The sequence below is a fragment of the Myotis nattereri genome (genome assembly GCF_964212035.1).
Source record: "Myotis nattereri genome assembly, chromosome: 6".
NCBI classification, from domain to species: Eukaryota; Metazoa; Chordata; class Mammalia; order Chiroptera; family Vespertilionidae; genus Myotis; species Myotis nattereri.
Genome location: NC_138081.1, coordinates 70873216 through 70895653, shown reverse-complemented (window position 1 = coordinate 70895653; position 22438 = coordinate 70873216). Strand labels below are relative to the sequence as shown.

The 22438-nt window shown below is 39.0% G+C and overlaps 1 protein-coding gene across 14 annotated transcripts in view; it reads left to right on the top strand.

Annotated features, from left to right (window-relative positions):
- PHACTR2 (phosphatase and actin regulator 2) overlaps positions 1 to 22438 on the top strand; it is a gene marked incomplete at its 3' end in the record, with an annotated part of 162369 nt that overhangs the window by 38273 nt on the left and 101658 nt on the right. For 6 of the 14 annotated variants that reach the window (XM_081094332.1, XM_081094328.1, XM_081094327.1 and 3 more), the window contains exon 1: positions 14966 to 15431. The exons of the other annotated variants lie outside the window; for them this stretch is intronic. In XM_081094332.1, the coding sequence (XP_080950458.1) occupies positions 15386 to 15431 (46 nt within the window). In that variant the 5' untranslated portion in view covers positions 14966 to 15385. Of the gene's footprint in view, positions 1 to 14965; positions 15432 to 22438 lie in introns of those variants that run through there. 14 annotated transcript variants of the gene reach the window in all.

Genomic DNA, 22438 nt, shown 5'->3' with positions numbered 1-22438 from the left:
TCATGCTTCTCCGGCCAGAACAGGTGTGTGTGCATGTGCGTGTAGATGTGCGTGTGCCTGCATGTACGTGGGTGCCTATGTGGCTAAATAAAGCCTACTCGATCTTGCCTCCCCTCATGGCTACTGAGCTGTTGATTTTGGATGGCCCACACTCAACCAACCACCATCCGAAGTCACAGCTTTTCCTTCCTTTTTGTGTGTATGTTTGTAAACAGTAACATTCACACCCAAGGAGAACGAGGGGTGAGGAGAGTGTGAAATGGGCCTGAGTCAGAAAACATTTAAGAAGTGCAAGAAGGAGGTTGTTGCCTTGACTTTCAAATAAATGTTGGTAGACTTTGTTAATTCTCGTGCATACCTAAGGAGGGGTGTGCGAGAGTGTGTGTGTGTGTTCGCGGGGTCAAGAGTTTACTAGTGACCCTCAGAATGTTTGACCAGAAAGGAGTGAAAACCACCACCTGGTAGGCTCATGTACTAGCATTTATTCAGCACAGGTGAGTTTGTTGGACGTTTTGTGTGTGATTAAATGTAAAAATCCCCAATAAAAAAATTTTTTTTAAAGTTCTTTCAAGAAAAAGGCACTTGAGCTAACTGCAACAGCTAGCAGCCTTGAGCCAAAGGAGGATCCTGGAGCACTGCTTCTTTTCCATACCTGCTGGATCGGTTCAGCCAAAGGGCATTTGAGCCAGCACTTCTCAGATGAAAGCCTCTTCACAGTGACCGCAGCTGTGTTTCCCCTGTGGGACGTACGATTTGCCTGTCAGTGTTGTGAGTACACATGTGTGCATTGCTTTTGTTTCCCCAGCAGAGATCCCCTCTAAGCTGGGTCAGGTTTTAGTTCTTATTACAAAGTTCAGAGTTTCGGGAATCCAAGTGGGTTGCTAATTCCTGCTGATAAAGGTGAACAGCCCTCACAATGAGTGTATAAACAGAAAGTTTATTGTGAGGTAATCAGAGCTGATGGTGGTTTTACCAGCAACAGTGATATTCACACCCAGTGGCTGAAATAAGGCTGAATGCCTACCTGGAGCTAACCCTGGGCTGTCACACCTGGACTGTTTGTCTATGTTGGTAGACTGAGTGTGTGTGTGTGTGTGTGTGTGTGTGTGTGTACACACGCATGCTCGCGCACACGTGTTTTATAATAGTTTCATGGCACTGTGAAATTCAGTTGCTTTTCAGCAGCCAGTCTAAGTAGGGTAGGTAATTCATGAGCCCTGGGCAGGCACAGCACCCAGCCCCATCTCAGGAGCATCTATGTTATTTCCAGGAAGATTTCAGCCAGAAACTCCTGGCAGACAATAGAAAAGCACCAGGTGTTGCCAGCAACAGTCTCCTTCTTCTCCCTTAAAAGTTGTGATGGGCAAGTTTCCCAAAGCAGGAGAGAAAGATCTATGATTTTATGATTTCATAATCTGATCTACAATTTTCTCAATGATCAGTACTAAAGAAGCATCTGGGTAGATGAATCTGTAGTTGAATGACTATTATACCCAATGTTTTGATTAATAAATAGATGTCATAATAGAAGTAGGAATTTCATGATTTCTTTAGCAATAACTGACTAGCAAAGCATTTCAAATGAATGACTCAAATAGAAAGACCATGTCTCAGTTTTGTAATCCACAAAAAGATGAGCACAACAGACATGTTAATTTCAAAACTTAGGTTAAAAAAACTGGCAGGTTCCACATGAACAGAGACTTGATTGGCCAGAGTGAAATGTTCAATGTTTTGAATGTTAGATGATCACAGATTCCATCTGAACCAAGGTTGAAGTGGTTGCTTTTTTTATATTGGGGGGGGGGGGGCGGAGGGTATTATAATTTATATACAGTGAAGTGCACAATTTTAAGAGAATAATTCAGTGAGTTTTGACAATTGCATGCACCCATTCAATCCAGGATATAGAATATTCACATGCCCACAAAATTGATCAAGACATAGAAAATTCCCTTCCCCACAAAAATTTCCTTCCTGGGCCCTCCCAGTTAGTCCCCACCAAGCGGCAAACTCTGTTCTGACTTCTTTCACCATCCATTAGTGTGCCCAGTCCTAGAACTCTATCAGTGGAATCCTGCAGGATATACTCTTTTGTGTCTAGTTTCTTTCACCCTGTAAAATGGTCTTGGGGATCATCCATTTTGTTGGGTTTATCAGTAGTTTCTCACAGGTTGGATTCCCCAGAAAGAGACAAAGAGCAGCGTGCAGGGCATTTATTAAGGAGGCCGCTTGGGACCTATCGCTTTGAAAGAGGCAAAAGAAGCAGGGGTGAGCAGAGGGAAAGTGGAGCTGTGAGGCAGCCCAACACCAGCCTCAGCTGATGCCAGTGGGTGCTCTGGGCCCATCGGTGAATGGGTTGTTCCGTGGTGGAATTCTCTCCTGTCAGTGGGAGCGCTGGAGATAGATGGCAAGTTTTGCCCACTCTGTAGTGATCGGGCATTGAGTGTGGGATGCTTCTCCCCGAAAGGGCTGACTGCTAAGGGCGGTCTTTTAGCAGCACCCCCAGGAGAATGGGAATTTGTCCTGAAGTTCTGAGAGGGCTTGGGGCAGCACGCCATAGAGTCTCATTGCTGAGTTCCAGCGATGGATATAACACAGTATATTTTATCCACCCTCCTGTTGATGGATATTTGGCTATTATGAATAAAGCTGCTATGAACATTCCTGAACTGGTCTTTTTTATGGATATATGTTTTCATTTCTCTTGGATAAATGCCTAGAAATAGAATTTCTAAATCATTGGATAAGTGTGTTTAACCTAATGTAAACTGCCAGACCAAATTCCAGATTTACCATTTTACACCCCTCCAACAATGAATGAAAGTCCCAGTTGCTATATGTTCTCACCAACACTTGGTGTCTAGTCTTTTTAATTATGGGAAAGACTTGAAAAGTTTCCCAACCATGTGGATGGAAATGTCAGAAGAGGTTTCTGCTTGGATTGGAGTTTAGACTAGATAGATTCTGAATTTATGATATAAAAAGGCACCATTTCATATGCATTGTTATAGCAAAAATCACATTTAACCCGTTCACTCTAAATCCTTTGTTATTTTGGGAGATGTACTGCTACATCCAAATTTATTGTAAAACGACTTTGAATTCTTGAGGTTCAGGTTAAACTTAAGTGTGAACTTAATCTGAAATTGAACCTCCTTAATGGTAAGATTCTTCTACACTTGAAAATGAGTTACAGTGCTCAGATTCTTTTTCCTAACAGATTCCTTCAATAAAGTATATTTGATAATATGCTTTAATAGTACCGATCAGTTACTATATGCACGGCTGTGTGCTAACCATGTCACATGTGTTTCAATCCTTTCAATTAATTTAGGTAGATACTATAATTATCACCCCCATCTTACAAATGAGGAGCTGATAGGGAAAGATGGGGCTGCTTCATTCATTCAACAAGCATTTATTGATTGCCACCAACATATACAGGGATAAGGTATTGACAAAAAATAGTTTTCTTCATGGAGTTAGAATTCTAATAGTAGGAGACAGGAGATAGATAGATAGATAGATAGATAGATAGATAGATAGATAGATAGATAATAAAAACAGTTTCACTCTTGTGCTTTCCATCCTATTTTTAAAATGTTGGTATAGTAACTAGACAGAATGATATAAGATATATGTGCATTGCACTGTTATTATTATACTCCTGGACATCACACTACACAGTAGGCCTCCACGGCTTCCTGAAGGCTGGCTAAGAGTTGCAGACATGGGTTCAGATCATTGTTGGAGGGTTGAGAATAAATCATAGTCATGGTCCTTGGAGCTTAGGCTCACCCTTTGAGCTCTAACTGATTTAAGTAACTTCCTAAGAATTGCTTCTGTAATTCAGATATGCTGGGAGGGCATGGACAGTCCAGCTATGGCAGTATAATATTTTTGGGTGAATAATGATATAGATTCACAAAAGCCATGCATTTTGATATACAACCTACATTTCTTCTCAACGATTGTCCATAGTCCATTTTTCAGGCTCTGCCTCTCTTTGAACTCATCAGAGGGGAGAGTGTGGACTTAACCATCTGGCTTTCTCCCAACTGCTAAGGTCTTTTCTTTCCATTCCATGCTACACTTCTCCCTCAATTCAAATTAAACTTCTCATATATCTGCTTCCTCTCAAACAACCTATATTCCTACCTGTATTGGTTATCTATTGCAGCATAACTATTACCCAAAACTTGGGAGCTTAAAACAACATATTATCTCTCAGTGTTTGTGTGTCAGGGGCTTAATGGGGTCCTTGCTTAGAGTCTCAGGGTGTCACAAAGCTTCAATTAAGGTGTCAGCCAGGGCTGTGGTCTCATCTGTGGCTTGACTGGGGAAGGACATTCTTCCCAGCTCTGCAGCTGCCGGCAGCATTCCATTCCTTGCAGAATGTCAGACTGCAGGCCTGTTTCTCGCTGGTCTTGAGCCAGAATACTCTGCTCCTTGCCTCAAAGCGCTCTCCAGCTTACAACATGGCAACTTGCTTCTTTGTAGCCAAGAGGAGTGTCTCCTAGCAAGGCAGATGTTCCAATCTTACATAACGTAAGCATGGGCACAGAATCACATGCTTCCTTGCCATGGTGTGTTAAGTAGAAGAAAGTCAAATCCCATCCACCCTCAAGGGAAGGGACTTACACAATGTGTGAATACCAGGGACCCACCTTGGCATCTGTCCACCATTCCCACAGTGTTCTGAAATAATTCCTGACCTTAGTCAAATGTCTTCTTCCTGCAAAAGCAGAGTAAACTAGAACCCTCCCTCCATTAACCTGCGTGCTATGGTTTGTGTGTTAATGAATATTCCTATTTAACTTTAGCACTGTTAATATATCTTTTCAACATGCAAGTATCTTTTATTTATTTATTTTATTGTTGACATTATTACAGATGTCCCCACCCCCTCCCTTTTATCTACCTCCACCCAACTTCCTCCATCGCCCCCTCTGACCATCACCACACTGTTGTCTCAAACAATCTATATTTCTACCTGTATTGGTTATCTATTGCAGCATAACTATTACCCAAAACTCAGCAGCTTAAAACAACATATTATCTCCATGGGCTATGCATACATGTTCTTTGGCTAATCTCTTCACCTTCTTTCATCCAACCCACCACCACCACCAATTCTACTCCCCTCTGACCTGGGTCAGTCTTTTCCATGTATTCATGCCTCTGGTTCTATTTTGTTTGTCACTTTATTTTGTTCATTAGATTCTAAATATAAGTGAGATCATATTACATTTGTCTTTGTCTGGCTTATTTCACTTAGCATAATATATAATCTTCAACATCCTATGTTCATAGCAGAATTATTTACAATAGCCAGGATCTGGAAAGAGCCCAAGTGCCCATCAGTAGAGGAGTAGATAAAAAAAGGAACTCTTACCTTTTGCGACAGCATGAATGAACCTGGAGATTATTTTGCTAAACACTGTTATATTTTAACCAAATCAGTTTTTAATAAGATGTGGAGAAATTGAACAAAGCTTTAACTGGGGGGATTGAAAATGTAAATGAATGTAATCAGTAGATGATGGTAATATTCAGATTATATGCTTTCTCGCTTTCTCCATCACTGAATTTAAAAATGTAAGTACTCATCAGTAAATGGTATTCTGTTGACACTATTGCTTATTGCTAGGCCTAACAGTGAACCCCACTGTACTTTTACTGCATCCTCAATTTCCTTTTCCTATTTCTCCTGGTATCCACAGATCTAAAGAGTGCATTAATACAGATCAGATGAATTCATTCATTTATATGTAAAATACTTGCTTTATGAGCACTTACCCATGTGCTGGCCCTGTGCTGTCTTATAATGGTAAACAAGAATGGCTTCCAATGACACTGAGTCCAGTGCAGGAGATGTTTGAGGAGACAGCCTTGGGATAAATTCCATGGTGGACGTTTCTGTGGAAATATATATATGTAGGTCCTGGGAGATTTGACATCTAAGCTAACATGTCTTTGAAAACATAAAATATAGGAGAATTGGAGGCCAGATACTGAGAACCAATCAACCCAAGTAGTCATAGAAAATAAAACCTGAGGAAGGATGAGTCCTCTAGATGTTAATAAAAGAGGGAGACGAGCAGAGGTTGGAGAACCAAGGCTTTAGGGTAAATCTAGATAGACGATGGGGGGAAATGCCATGAATTTTTAGTATCTGCAGTGTTGGCCAGCTGGGAACAAAGTCTCACTGTTCAGATAGTAATTTTAATTTTCAGAGTAGGGTATTAGCTATTTCTATATGGACATAAGTAATGGAGTACACCCAAATATCCATAGTGCTGTTGCGTGAAACGAAAAACTCCAGGTGAAATAGGGTAACATTTAACTTGAAAACAAAGCAAAACTTATCATCCTAAAATCACAGACTCAAGTGAGAAATGTATATGAAGGTTGACTATTTTATTAATAAATGTAGCTGAATCTTATTTTTGGCACTGGTTCACAGAAGCAAATCATTGTTTGTGTTACTGGTCCACAAGACAGTACTGTATATACCACCTATAAAGAAGAAGTAAAATAATCTGAAGAAATGGGGAATTCTTTGGGACTTTATGTGGATTTTGGAATGTTTATAGCACAGCAAAATCCACAGCATTTTCTGCTAAATAAATAAATCAGTAAATAAAAATAAATAAATAAATCAGGTAAAGATCGCTTCTTACTATATATTGGACCCCTCTGTAAGTTGTAAAAATTTCCTTCGTGCCTTCTCATAATTGAAAGTCCTCTGCTTAGAGAAGCTGGGGAATGAAAACTCTTTGGCAGAAAAGCCTCCTTGCTTGGAGAGTGGTGTGTGGATTTAAAGTGGCAGTATTCCAAGCCTGTTTTGTATGTGTACTTCTTATTGTGTGATTTCTCCTGAATAAATCTCGTTTTGATGAAAGATTAAGTCTGAACACCTGCAAGTTGCCTCACCCTCCTTCTTGGCTCCCACCTTTTTCACCTATTTGGAGAATGTGTCAACTTTCTTTAATTGAGAAGTGATTTGTAGTTACTGAAATCCATTTTATATTATAAGGTCTCTTCAATCTGTACAACTTTCTCTAGAGGGTTGTTTTACTTGGAGGCATGTCTTAAATTCAGATTTAAGTTCTAATAAAATAAATATGTTTTTAGGGACAAACCTTATAGCTGCTTCGCCCCCCCCCCCCGCCCCCGCCCCGTGTTAAATACCAGAAGCATAAAAGTAAAGAACAGTTGAAGTTAAGACTGTTAAATATGAGAAACTACTGATTTTGTTTGTGATTCTCTTAAGATATCATTTGAAGTTTTAAAGACATCATTGTGCTATGAATAGAAAAAATATTTTTATAGAGAGGTATTTACTCTAAAGGAAACAAAAATAAATAGTGGATATGAGTTTTTCATCTGTTTTTAGTTATAGAATGCTGAGCTATTTAATAATGGAAGCGGTTTAAATAACCCTAAAAATGCATTTGTATTTTTCCCTGAAGGCAAAATAATAAGCTTTAAATTTGCTTTCCTACTAGTGATGTTTCAGTTCTTATAACTACCAGGTAGTTCTGTTCTTCATCTTGAATTGTCTTCAGCTACATTCCAATAACTTTTTCCATTAAAAAATGCATTGTAGATATTTTTGCTATTTGTTTAATTCTATATCTCAAGTATATAGAACAGAGCCTTTTGCAAAGGATATGCATAATAAATATTTGTTAGTTGAATGATGAACCAATAAATGAATTCTTATTTATATAGAACTGTCATGCATATATAATAAAGACCCTATGTATTTTCATAGAATATGAATACAATGAAACACAGTTGTAACCCAAATGCCCATAAACTGGTAAATGGATAAATAAACTTTGGGATAGCCATATAATGGAACACTACTCAGAACAAAAAGGAACAAAATATTGACACGTACAAATATATTAAGTGAAAGCAGCCAGATATAAAAAAAAAAAAACCCTGCATATGTGTTACTCCACTTATATGAAATTTTAGGAAAGTCAAAACTATAGGGATGGAAAGCAGGTCAGTAGTTGCCCAATGCCAGGGGTGGAACAGGGATTAACCATGATGGAACTCTTTAAGGTTCTCAAAGTTTTCTAAAACTTCACTGTGGTCGTGGTTGTACTACATATTTACCAATATTTATTGAACTGTTTACTTGAAATGGGTAAATGTTAGGGTTTTGAAATTATTCCTCAAAAAGCTATAAGCAATAAATAAATAAATACAGTAAATACAGTTAATACTAACAGCATACTATCAGAATTTAATCTTTCTTTGATCTAAGAAGTGCTTCATGATTTTGAGGTATCTTCAGAAAGAATTGCTGACTCTGTATTGGAAAGATTTGGATTTAGCAGTTAATAAAATTCAGAGCCTTCCCTCTAGAAGCCCATGGTTCATCCTTAACTCTTGGTAAAACACAGCTCTACCAGTACTCACCATTGTAATCATTTACCTGTAAGTCCCAACACGCACCCTCCACATGTATAGGAGTCCCCCTTATCCATGGTTTCTCTTTCCGCAATTTCAGTTACCCATGGTCAACTGTGGCCTAAAAATATTAAATGGAAAGTTCCAAAAATAAACAATTCATAAATTTTGTATTACTGCCATTCTGATAGCGTGATGAAGTCTCATGTTGTCTCACTCCGTCCTGCCCAGGATATGAGTCATCCTTTGTCCAGTGTATCCAGGCTGTATGCACGCCCTGCCTGTTAATCAAGGAGTAGGCCTCCTGGTTATCAGATTGACTGGGGCAGAATCCCAGTGCTTATGTTCAAGTAACCTTTATTTTATTTAATAATGGTCCCAAAGTCATCCGCATAACTTCTATTATAGTATATTGTTATAATTGTTCTATTTGATTATTAGTTCTTATTGCTAATCTCTTACTGTGCCTTACTTATAACTTAGACTTTATTATAAGTATGTCTATATAGGAAAAAGCCTAGTATATATAGGGTCCAGTACTCTCTGCAGTCTGAGGAATCCACTTAGGGATCTTGGAACATATCCTTCGTGCACAAGGGGGGACTACTGTGCAGGGTGGGGCAAAAGAAGGTTTACAGTTGTGAGTACGTGAAACACAGAGTTTATACTTGTATTATTAATTATTGCATTATTTTCCATTACAAATAACTGTCAACCTACTTTTGCCCTGACCTGTATATATTATGAATCCCACCAGAGAGGGGGTCTGTACCTCACTTATCTTCATGGCCATGCACTAGAGGTGCTGGTCCTCATGGGAGGCCCTCTGTGAATTCTGTTGAATGTCTCGATGATTATTAATAAAATGGCATGTAAAAGGAAATCTGCGGGACTTGATATTATCTTGCAATGGAGTTCACCTACTATTACCAAAATCATACATATATTCCTAAGGGACTTTTTTCCAATTCATACCTCGAATTGCTATAATTAAAGAGATAACCCAAATCCTTATTCTTTTATTTACCACTTATATATTAAATGCCCTCTGTGTGCTCAACATTTTGTTATATTTTAGGGAGGGATATGATGGTTAAGGAAACAGGGATTTGGACCTTATTTAATGCAATTATTTTCTCTAAATTATTCAAGATGTCTTAAAGGACTGTTCTTTATAGATTTTTGGTCAGTAAAGATTATTAATTTTATAACAGTTGTCAGAGTTTTATGTACAGTGGGTGAGTAATTTGTTTTTCTTATGAAATGATGCGCAGCGCGTTGCACACTTTTTCTCCTAGGGGGGGTGGGGAGTTTTTGCAAAAGGAAATTCCAGCACCACCCCCTGAGGTCTTTATTTGCCAGAGTAAATCTTCCAACTGTCCAGCTCAATCAGTAAGTACGCACACGTGAGGCACAGCACGCCCTCTACACAAAGGCAGGGCCAAGGTATTTTGTTAATCCTTTTAGCCTGAGCAAGCAGCAGAAGGAAAACTCAGGAAATAAATCACATAAAAATATGAGAACAATAGGAAAGAAAAGCCCGTCCTACAGGTTTGTTTCCTGTGCTAATACTTGTGGAATGTGGTTTTCTGTCCTGCTGATGCTTAATATAACTAAAATGTAAAAAGTTGTAATTTTTTTTTTCTTAACCAAAGTTCTCCTTGATCTGTTTATATTTTCATGTTAAAACTAAAATCTCTCAGAATTGTCCAAATAAAAGGCATAGGAAACATCCAGTTGCAATTGCTACAGAGTAGTTTTTTAAACACTAGCTACATATATAGAATTCCAGGTGAAATGATAAGACATAGTAACACTTTTTTTCAGTAGTTATTCTTTTTGTAAGTAAACTACTGCCTTTCACAAAATGTACCCAAGTTTTGGGGTAGTACAAAGTTTTTAAAAACCGGTAGACATTCTAATTAAAAATAAAACGAACTTAACATTTAAAAATGTTTTGCACATCAGTTTTTAGTTTCTGAGTTATGTATTCTTTTACCTGATTGTTAAAACCTATTGTATTAAAATAACCTTCTAAGTTTAAAAATTGCCCTCTAGCACCTCCATCAGAGGAAGGGAGAAAAGGCAGTTTCCTGCTTTTTAATAAATCTGACAACGGTAAGTAGAAAGAACATAATTAGCTAAAAATGCTGCTTCAGATGACCTATGAATTTGTGTTGTTTCATCTGAGCATTGAACCTGGAAAATAAACCTGTATTTCTAAAAACCCTCTGTGGACACTTACTAAGTCATAATTACTCAATTTCATTTCCTTCCCACTAAGAAAGGGTTTTCTGAGCAATTTCCATGACCCAAGGAAACGTCAGTAATTCGCTGGATCTCCATGGCTAAGTTCAGGAACAAGGGTGGCAAGTACACGGACCTTCACCTCCTTGTACCTGGCCACCACCTCCTTGCTTCCAGACCACCACTGCTGTGATCAACCATCACACCCTGGACTCTTCCTAGCCCTTCTCCTCCTAACTGCTGGTGTCTCGAAATGGGCCCAGCACCTGGCAGCAGCTGGGCAAAGCGAACACCCAGGCTCCTGTTCATGGCATTTGTGCTCTTAGGGAGGAAGTTGTCACTCTTTCTCCCACTCCAAGCTAAGATTTGGCCGCCTAAAGCATCTGGCAGTGTCCTGAGTGACAGGATTTAGTAGTGGTGGCAGTAGCAATTGTTAGCCACCAAATTATAGGTCTGCAATTGGGACTTTGACCTAGTAGGAAAGAAGTTTAGGTTTATGCCTCTTTTAACTTTTATCCAATAGGTGTAGTGATTTCCATTCATTAGGAGTGCACTGTGACATTGGGCACCCCAGACGGGTGAGCTTAGTAACTCCTACCTCGGACTAGCCAGTGAAACCTGTGTTGTAGGGTAGAATACTTGAAAATCTCAGTAAGTACACCGCTTCGTCACAAGGCAAAAACAGTTTCAGGAAGGGGAAATTCCATCTAATCCACTCTTCATTACTTTCCAGAATTATATGAATAAATCATCAAAGTTGTTTCAAGGATTGAACAATATTTAGACTGGACTGTGGAAAAATCAGTAGATGCCATCCCTCTGTATTTTTAGGAAGGCTTAACATAAATGATTCCTCACACTCTGTCCTCGTATGGTTTGGTGGCAGCGTATTATAAGAGATGAAAGTAGTAGTATGCTGAAGTCAGCTCATACAAGGCAGTTGTTATATGTCCAGGAATTTTGCAAACCAGTTGACATAAATTTTGCAAGTTGGTTGACCACTTGTTGAATTGGCCATTGTAGAAGTATTTGCATCTTGGAAACTGGCAAACACTACACATTGCAAATCAATCTTGTCTCCTACCCCCAGACAAAACTGATTAAACATTTACCAGGATAGCACTAGATAAGAGACTGGCTTAGAAATATAGACCAAAGAGCAGGATCAATGGGATAAATGCTGAAGAATTACCTTCCTCAGAGTTAGATGTCAGCACTGATCTTGCTTAGCATTTAAAAATAAATAAGTTCCCTGGAAAGAGGTAATAGAGAACTATCCATATTTTTCAGATGACATTAAACATTCCCATAGTTTAAACTATAGGCCCATAGCATTAACACCCAGAACTCTTAGAAAACTGTGAGTTGGCTGAATAATAGCAGAATATGGGAAGAGTAAGGCAAATTTAGGAGAAATTCCCTTTAAATATCCTTGTTAAATGATAACTTCTAACCTTTGTGTTATAACCTAGAAATGAAATGTAGGGATTTCTGTCGACGTTTTCTGTGGTCAGTAGAATAATTTGTTAGCTGTGATAAAAAAGGCTGCTTCAACGCCAAGCCCTATCAGAAGCTCTGGAAATCAAATAGAATAGCTGGCCCACCCGTCTAAAGCAACCCTCGTGCACACTTCCTGCAGCTTTGGTTGACATGCTTCACGAATAATGTAATGGAACTGGACAAGTTTCAGAGAAAAGCTTGTAACCTGATCGGGGGATTATAAGAATCCCAGATGAGGCTAAGATTATATTAACTAGCAAATCATGAAAGGTTTTGAATAAAGTAAATATAGATGGATTTCGGGAATCCTGAAAGACTAGATGTACCGCTTTGATGTTTGACATAAGAATCTGTAGAAGAAAATAGAAGGGACACATTATTGTGTTTCAAGGAAAAGAAGTACCTACAGTAAAAATGTTGTACCTCAAAGTTTAACTTCTGTCAATTTTTAAAAATCATGACATGAGGGTATTTTAATGTGTGACATCTAATGTGTATTTCCTCTAATCAATGACCTCTGTTATTAATTAAGCTCTATCAATGGAAGAAAGACTGAGAGGTTCCCTCCTCTCAATTTAGGCGGAGCAAACACTTAACCTGGCTTGTTGTTGTTGTTGTGTTAAGGCAACTTAAAGCAAAGAAATGGAAAAATCACTAGAATTGTTTACTTTTATTGCTAAACCCTCCCAGCTGGGGTGTGTTCCCAAACACAACGGTTTTTCACTTTTAAGGAAATTTAGTTAGGATTAATTTCAATGTCCTAATTAGAACTCACATCTTATTTAATCCTTAATTTCTTTTGAGAGAAAAAAAAATCAGGGTTTCTTAAGAGTGAATTTGACGCGGGCGGAGTGGGGGTGGAGGGAGGTGGTGGTGGTAAGAGATCAACCAAAGGGCTTGTATGCATGCATATGAGCATAACCAATGGACACAGACAGTAGGGGGGTGAGGGCATGTGCTTGGTGGGTGGGAGCAGCCAGGGAGAGGTCAATGGGGGAAAAAGGAAACTCATGTAATACTTTAAACAATACAGAACTTAAATTTAAATTAAAAAAAAGAGTGAATTTGGCAAAGGGAAGTAGACAATTGATTCTAGGGGGAAAAATCTTTCTCATGATGGAGGGTAGGCTATTTGGGTGTTTAAAATTAGGGCAACTATAATGAAACAAACAAGCAAATATATTTCAAAAAATAAAACAACACAAACTTTCATGTTTTAAGTATTAAATAGATTATTTTATTTAATATATACACTTTGTAGCTTTTTAAGAGTTTTAAGTTGAATCTTTAGGAAAACCTAGAAAGTTAAAGCTGTGGCAAGTGACCTAAATATAATGCACGTGGGTTTTTTTTACTGCTTAATGCAATATGTCTCTCTCAAAAGTGCACAAATCATAGTACACAGCTCAATGGGTTTTCCTAAAGTGAACACATTTATGCAACCACCATCCAGTCTAATGCCATATACCTACATAGAAGTATACATATGTACACATATTTTTGGTTCATAAACTAATTAGGAGGGAAAATTCAAAATGATAAATCTAATCTTTTACATTTAAACAGATATTTAATCATTCTTAATTTTCTCATGCGTTTATAAGGATCCCAGTTCCCACCTTATATGTTTTCCTTTAGTTAGAATAATTTTCTTTATCATTTTCTGTAATGAACATCTGTGTTGGTGCTGAAATTTACCAGTTATCTTTCATATGAAAATATTATTGTTTTGCTGTTTTTTAAATTGTACTTTCACAAGTTATGGGTTTCTTAGGTTTTAGAGGAATTTTTAAAGCACCTAGCACTGTCCTGGGTTTCAGTGGATATGGTGACACATCAGCTATTACTCAGTGTGCTCTACCTCACTAGGTAATACAGGGTGGGGCAAAAGTAGGTTTACCGTTATTCGTACAGAGAATAATACAACAATTAATAAATATAATATAGGAATAAGCTCTCTTTCTGTACTCACAACTCTAAACCTTCTTTTACCCACCCTGTATATATGGCCTAGATCATTGATTATACTAACCATCAATTGTAAATACCAAGAGTAGTTACATTTGTATTTTGAAGAAGACTGAGATTTTTTTAAAAATATATCTTATTGATTTTTTACAGAGAGGAAGGGAGAGAGATAGAGAGTTAGAAACATCGATGAGAAACATCGATCAGCCGCCTCCTGCACATCTCCCACTGGGGGTGTTCCCGCAACCCAGGTACATGCCCTTGATCAGAATCGAACCTGGGACCTTTCAGTCCCAAGGCCGACACTCTATCCACTGAGCCAAACCGGTTTGGCAAGAAGACTGAGATTTAATAGAATATTATAGTAGACTTTAATTCAACTTTTAGGCAGCGTGAGCTTCTAAAGTAAGTTACTGTTGTTTTCACCTTTTGTATATTTTAAACACCTTACCACATGGTCTGGGAGTCCTCACAGGAGAGGCGAGCATCCTCGGCTTTAGGTGGTAGAGAGCAAGCAAAGTGTGTATTTAAGTGATCTCACACATGGATCTATCATTCAGATTTATTGTCCAACCCGCCTGGGGCCACTGATGTGTGTGTGTGTGTGTTTTAATTCTATTTGTTAAAAAAAGATAATTATTAAAACAAGAAAAAAATGCACGCAACACAGACATCTAACGGTGCTGCAGTATTGCGAACACAATGTGAGGAAGGAACTAACTTAAAAGAAACACATTTTCTTAAATTAAGTACCGTGACTAAATACTGTAATTCCTTCCCTTCCAGTCCTTAAGGATCCCTTGACATTGAACCTTTCACTTAAAAGGGAGTCGCCTGAACTCTCTACTACCGTGGGGGGAGGGGGGTGCTGGTATCACAGACCCGGTGGGCGCGGCTGGACAGCCCGGGCCTCTCCCCTCCCCACTCCTTCGCCCCCCACTTCCCCCTCCCCTCCTCCCTCTCCCCCTCTCCCCCTCTCCCCCTCACTCCTCCTCCGTCACCCCTGACCCCGGCTAATCTGCATAGAGGAATGACAGGCATCCGCTGGGCAGGATCCGCCGCGCCGGCTGCGGCCGGCCGGGCTGCGAGACCCGCGTGGGGGAGAAGGTGAGGGACGCGGCGGGCGGCTGCGCACCGGCCGGGCCATGAGCGCTGGGGACTCTGTCTGCGCGCGGACCCATGAGCGAAGGACCCACAGAGCCGCGTGATCGCCGGACCTGGCCCTGCGACCCTAGACATGGGCCAGACCTCGGTCTCCACGCTGTCCCCGCAGCCCGGCAGCGGTGAGTCCGGGGCGCGCGCGATGCGCTCCGCGGCGCCGGCGGCGCGGGGCGGGCTTGGGGCGGCGGGGCGGTCGGGGGCCCCTCCGCTCGTCCTGCCCGGCCCGATCCCGCCAAGTCCCCGGGAGAAACCCGAGAGGGAGCGCTCCCCCGAACTCTTTGTCGTGGAAAAGTGGAATGCCTTTTGGGACCCAGCCGACTGGACCTTAAAGGCGCAGGCTCCATTTTCTGCAGGGGATGCCTCTCTTTGGTCATTCTCTGAATTGCTTCGGAGCCTGAAATTTCCGAGAAACACCAGCGGCGTAGTAGTGCTGTGTTTTTAAAACGCGAAACGTAGATAAACGTGCCAACCGGTTTTTCTGTATTTACGCTTGGCTTCTGAACAGACCAGAACGGAATTCTTTCAAGCCTTTCAACTGATTTATGGTTTGTTTTTCGGAGTACAAGAAGTGCTGGTTCCCTCCTTTCTCTTATCCCGGCAGAACGCTGAATACTTAGTAACTAACTGCAGAAAGTCGCCTGATTGTGTCAAATGGTTCTTGGGTTGTTGATGTTAGACACATCAGCTATAACATTTGGGAACGCATCTCATGAACTCAGTTATTGAGGGCTGAAGTTCGTTTTATGGAAACCTGTGTAACGTTTCTGATTTATAATGCCCTGTTTTAAGTTTCTTTCTTTTCTTTTCATTTTCTTAAACAAAACAAAAAAAGGGGAAGAAAGGTTCCTCTGCCATTTCTCCAGGAGTGTAGGGATAAGTAACTTTTTGGTGGTGTTACTTGTGATTAGAGAATAAGTGTAAAAGATACTATTTTGGTAATTCTCCATTGACAATGAAAAAATACTTAAAAGGAGCCATTTACATTATTCCTTCATCTATTAGATACGCTTTTGAAATTGTGTAAATGTCAACAGGATGTTACTGAAAGGAAATGACAGGGCACAGATGAAGGTTTTTGTTTTTGTAAATCAGCTCCAGGATGTCTCTAACTAGATAGAGTTCTACCATCCCAACCTCTCCCCACATGGGTTTGTTTATTATTCTGCAGAGCTTCACTCCCTGAACTATCATAAGCTCTGCTGAGGCTTATGTTAGGGCCCTAAGAGAATGAACCCTCTGCAAAGGAGAGAAACCGGAATCCCCGAACATCACACCTTCCCTTATTGCTAATGACAAGGTTGGGCAGCGCTCCAGAACATGAGAGACTTCATTTTAGTGGGGGTTCTGATTAGAAGAGTGAATTTTGTGTTAGCAAAAATCAGGGAATATTCCATAAATGATGTGTAAGAAGCAGAGCAGGATCCTAAAATGTGGCTGTCCTAGCTCTTACCTAGTATAGAAAAAAACAAAAAACCAGATTACTGTAATTCCTAATTAAACGACTAGTCATGCCAAGAGATTATGCAATTTATTTAGATAAAAGTAATTTAGACAAAAAGTCATCCTTGACCATAAAATACTTAAACTGCAGGGCCTTGGTTTAGTTGTCTAAAAGTTTGTATGCTCCTAGCTGGTTTGGCTCAGTAGATAGAGCATCGGCCTGTGGACCGAAGGATCCCTGGTCCCATCCTCATCAAGGGCACATGCCCGGGCTGTGGGCTCCGTCCTCAGTGGGGATGTGCAGGAGGCAGCCGATCAGTGATCTCTCTCATCATTAATTCTCTCTCTCTCTCTCTCTCTCTCTCTCTCTCTCTCTCTCTCTCTCTCTCTCTCTCTTCCTCTCTGATATCAATAAAAATATATTTTAAAAGTTTGTAGTGAAGTGACCAATCCAGACAACCCTCCAGAAAGGGTTTTTCCAGTTCTATTTGGTTGATTAAGGGATGGCAGTAGCTACAAGTTTTAGTATTGAGGAGTGGAGTAATTTTCACATGGTATCTACTTGGGTTCTCTAGGTCTATTACTATTACTCCATTTCCCCGAAGTTTTACCATCAGATTCTGAGTGAAAAGATAAAACCAACAACAACAAAAGAACATTTGGTTGTCATAGCTAAGTTTTATATTCATGTTGGTATTCTACTCTGAGTCTGAGAGTGTCATACCTTCTACTCTTCCAAGTATTTTGTTCACTCCTTATTAGCTGTTTCACAGTGGCTTTACAAAAGGTGTGAAGATTCTTCTGCTTGTGCTCAGCTGTCTACTAGTTGGTTAAGCCTAGAGTCGCTGCTAGGGGTCATAGTGGTGAAGATGGTTCTCATCTTAAACACTTAGTGGGGGCAATCTGTTTGAGTCTAAGGAATCAGTATCACAGAGTCCAATGGTTTGCACTTGTTACTGGATTTGGGCTTGTGTAAGAATCATCATTATAGGCTATAAGGTGGCTTGCTGTTCACTCTCTTGATTTCAGGCTTTTTTGAGCCTTTCAGCCTAAGGCCGCATCTGTTTCTCCGGGATCTAGGAAAACCATTAATAATTATTTCTGAAAACATGCAGTTAATTTCTGTTTTTTTAAAGAATGTTCACTTTTGCCACTTCTATTTAACATTATACTGTATGTAATATGTGAGAGCAATTAGGCAAAAAAAAAGGCATTCAGATTGGAAAGGTAGAAATAAAATTATCACTCCTTGCACATGACCTTGCATGTAGATCTTGTATATAGTATGATCTTGTATATAGGAATCCACTAAAAAATATATTAAGACAAAAAAACAAACAAACACCACTACCAAAATACAAGTTCAGCCCTTGCTACAATTTTTGCATATCTATTAACTAGCAAGGGACATTCTGAAAATGAAATAAGCACACAATTTCATTTATAATAGCATCAAAACCAATAAAATCCTTAGGGAGAAAGTTAACAAAGGAAGAGTAAGACTTATACACTGAAAACTATATTGTGGAAAGAAATCAAAGAAAACCTAAATAAATGGGAAGACATCCATATTTATGGGTTGAAAGACTTCATATTGTTCAGGTAGCAATATTACTCAAATTGATCTACAAGTTCAACACAATTCTTATCAAAGTCCCAGGCTGGCTTTTTTTTTTTTTTACAGAAATTAAAAATCTGATTGTAAAATTCATATGGAAATACAAGAAAGCCAGAATAGCCAAAAGAATCTTGGAAAAGAAGAAGAGTGTTAGAAAACTTACACTTTTCTGTTTCAAAACTTACTAGAAAACTACAGTAATCTAGACAGTGTGACCTCTTAATAGACATTTGGTCAATGGGATAGAATTGAGAGTTCAGAAACAAACCCTTACATATACGGTCAATTGATACTTGACAAGGGTGCCAACATAATTCAATAAAAAAAAAGAATGGTCTTTTCAACAAATGATGCTGGACAACTGAATAACCACATGCAAAAGAATGAAATTGGAAACCTACATCACACCATACATAAAAAATAACTTAAAATATATCTTACACCAACATATAAGAGAACTATAAAACTCTTATAAGAAAACATAGCTATAAATCCTGATGTTGGTTAAGCAATGGTTTTTTAGATGTGACACCAAAAATACAAATAAAAGGAAAAATATAGATAAATTGGACACAATAAAAAATTTAAAACTCCGAGTTTCAAACCATATTATCAAGAAAGTAAAAGCACAACCCAGAGAATGAGAAAATATTTGCAAATCATGTATCTGATAAGGGACTTGTATCCATTGTACAAATAACTCTTACAACTCAATAATAGGAAGGCAAATTACCTAATTAAAATGACTTGTTTTGTTCCTGATCTAAGGGGGTAAGCTGTCAGTCTTACCATAAAATATCATATTAGCTGTGGTTCTTTTCATAGATGCCCTTTATCAAAAAGTTTCCTTCTATTCCTAGTTTGTGAGTGTCTTTATAGTGAAAGAGTGTTGGGTTTTGTCAAAGGCTCTTTTTTTTTTGCCTCCATTGAGATGATGAAATGATTTTTGTTCTTTGTTCTATTAATATAGCATATTACATTACTTGATTTTCGGATGTTAAACTAACCCTGCATTCTTGGGATAAGCCTACCTGGGGGTGGTATATAATACCTCTAATATTTTGCTGGATTTCGTTTGCTAGTATTTTATTAAGGACTGGACCTGTTGTTTCTAAGTACAGGCTAAATAGAATGCCCCCAAATAGTGTGCTCTCTGTATCCTCTGGTGTCATGCTCTAAAAGAGATGAGACTTCCAGCATTCCCATTGCCAAGAACAGGGCATAGTAGATTGGACACAATAAACGTTGATTGAGAGTATGAATGACTCAACAAATATTCTCAATGAACAACTTGACTACTTAGAGCTAATGACTATACTAGTATGAATGACAGCTATGTATTATTTTTATTCATTTTTACTTCAAGAATTGCATGTTACTCTGGCTCTATTGTCTGAAGGGTGGTGTCTGAATCTAGTAACCATTTATTCCAGTCTTCTTCAGCCCCACCCCACTCCCACTGTGCTGCAGGCCAGCTCTTGACTGCTTAGCCTCAGTCCTTGAGTTGAAAGCACCGACAAAACCACTCTTCTCATTTTTAGGAAACAAGAGAACACAAGTGAATAAAATATGCAGGATTACACCTAGACCATGATAGAACCTTTATCTGTGTTTTTTTGGTTTCCATATTTTGGTTGGGACCTTATATTTATCATGTTTAGGATATTTCCTTATAAACCCTGTATAAGAATAAATCATAAAGGCAAAAATGGACAGAGTTTATTTTCCTTAATGAAAATAACATGCACATGGTCAAAAGTCAAACTTTACAAGATGGCTCGGGTTTTACTCCCTTCTAGACTTAGAGTTTTTTCCCAATTATAACCCAGCATGTACAACTTTTTCATTCCAGTTTGTTTTCATTTATGTATTTACTAGTATATTTGTCAAAACACAAGCAAGACATGTTATACTTTCCACTCGAGACTTTGAGTTGTTCAAGTGATATAACCTCAACATATTTCTATATGTATCTCTTTAATCTTATAAACAAATGCTATTATAAATGGATATATCGTAATTTCCTTTAAAACAACTCATGTTTTTATATTTTGTTTGTATTTTTATATTGTTTTGGGGTTCTTTTTTTGTGTGTGCGCTATTATGAACAATGCTGAATGAACACCCTTATCTAAATATCTTGAACGACATGTACCAGTAAAATCCTAGCAGTGGACTTGCTGGGGCAAAGATTTGTATATTTTATTTTGATAGATGTATATTACTCTCACAGAGGCTGTATCCGTGTATGAGGATTCCTTTCCCTGCACTCTCTCACCAACACTGCATTTCAGAGGATAATTAATATCCCCATTTATAGATGAGGAAAACTAAAGCACAAGCGTTAAGTCACTTGCCCACAGTACTTCACCAAAGAAGAAACATAAAGGGCCAATTGGTGTATGAAATAAAGTTTAAGCAATTAAATGGGTAGGGGGAGGGGTGAAGGATGCCATTGATCACCTATGAATTTAGCAAAGATGAAAAGGAATGATTCCCAGGAGATGGTTGTCTTGTAGTTTAAACTGGTACAGCCATTCAGGAGAGCAACTTGGTAATACATGTTAAAACCTTGCCCGGATGGTGTGGCTCAGTGGCTGAGCATAGACCTATGAACCAGGAGATCATGGTTCAATTCCCAGTCAAGGCACATGCCCAGTTTGCGGGCTCAGTCCCCAGTGTGGGGCATGCAGGAGGCAGCTGGTCAATGATTCTCTCTCATCATTGATGTTTCTGTCTCTCTCTCCCTCTCTCTTCCTCTCTCTGAAATCAATGAAAATATATTACACACACACACACACAGCCCTAACTGGTTTGACTCAGTGGAGAGTGTCGGCCTGTGGACTGAAGGGTCCCAGGTTCAGTTCCAGTCAAGGGCATGTACCTTGATTGCAGGCACATCCCCAGTAGGGGATGTGTAGGAGGCAGCTGATTGATGTTTCTTTCTTATCGACGTTTCTAACTCTCTATCCCTCTCCCTTCCTCTCTCTCTAAAAAAAAAAAAAAAATCAATGAAATGTATTAAAAACCCCCACAATACATAAAACCTTAAAATGTACATGCACTCTGACCCAACAGATTTCACTTCCAAAAGCATATTGTGTAGGAAATAATTGCTTGCTGGAGCAATGTTTATCAAATTGGAAATAACTGATGGTCAAACGGCAAGGGATTTAAAATTAATTGGGATATAATCATATAATAGAATAAGCCCTTTAAAATTAAATTTTTTTGAAAAGTGATTTTCATCATGAATAGCATAAAAATGCGAAGCATTGAGTTTAAAATAATACGTGCATAAAGGACAGAGAGAGGAAATTCATGTAGGTGGAGGTAGTGTGACGGTGATGGCTTTCCCCAGCTTTGGACATGGTCAAAGCCAAGGCTCTGTATCCAGTGTATACCTGGACCCACTGGAGTTAAAGCCATGAGCTGGCCTGCAACTGTCACCTACTCAGTGCAGTCAGGAAGGAGATTAGAATCCTGGATCCTTGAGCCTCTAATTAAGCCTCTTTCATTTGGATAGAGGAAAAGTTCCCAAATGTTATCTTATCTTTAGGGACTTGAGTGTAACAGGCTGTGAGTCTCTACTCTTGGGAGTAAAAGCTCATGTTTAGTGGGGACTCAACTTATGTAGAAGTGATGTAGAGGTAGAAATAGTCTTCAGAAAATAAACACTTCTTGATCCAGTTCCCCCCGCGATCCCTTTTGAAGCAGGGGGACAGAAAACAAAAACAAAAGGTTTTGTTCCCCAGAAGGGAATGGGCAGATAACATTCCTTTGAAAAGTTTGATGTAACCATTATCCTTTATACTTTCAAACTACCCCTCCATTTATTTTCATTTCCTGGGCCTGGATATTTTTATTCATATAAACCTTCTGGCAAGTATAACACTCCAACCCTTAACACGAAGGGAATTTTGGCTGATGATGGATGGAAGTGGTATTTTGTTTAAGAATATTCTGGAAAGCTATGCTGGAATGTGCTTGGTGGGGATATGTCTCAAATCCCCTCATTTTTTTAGAGGATATTAAGAAAAAAAGAGGGGCACCTTCTTCCAACAAACACTG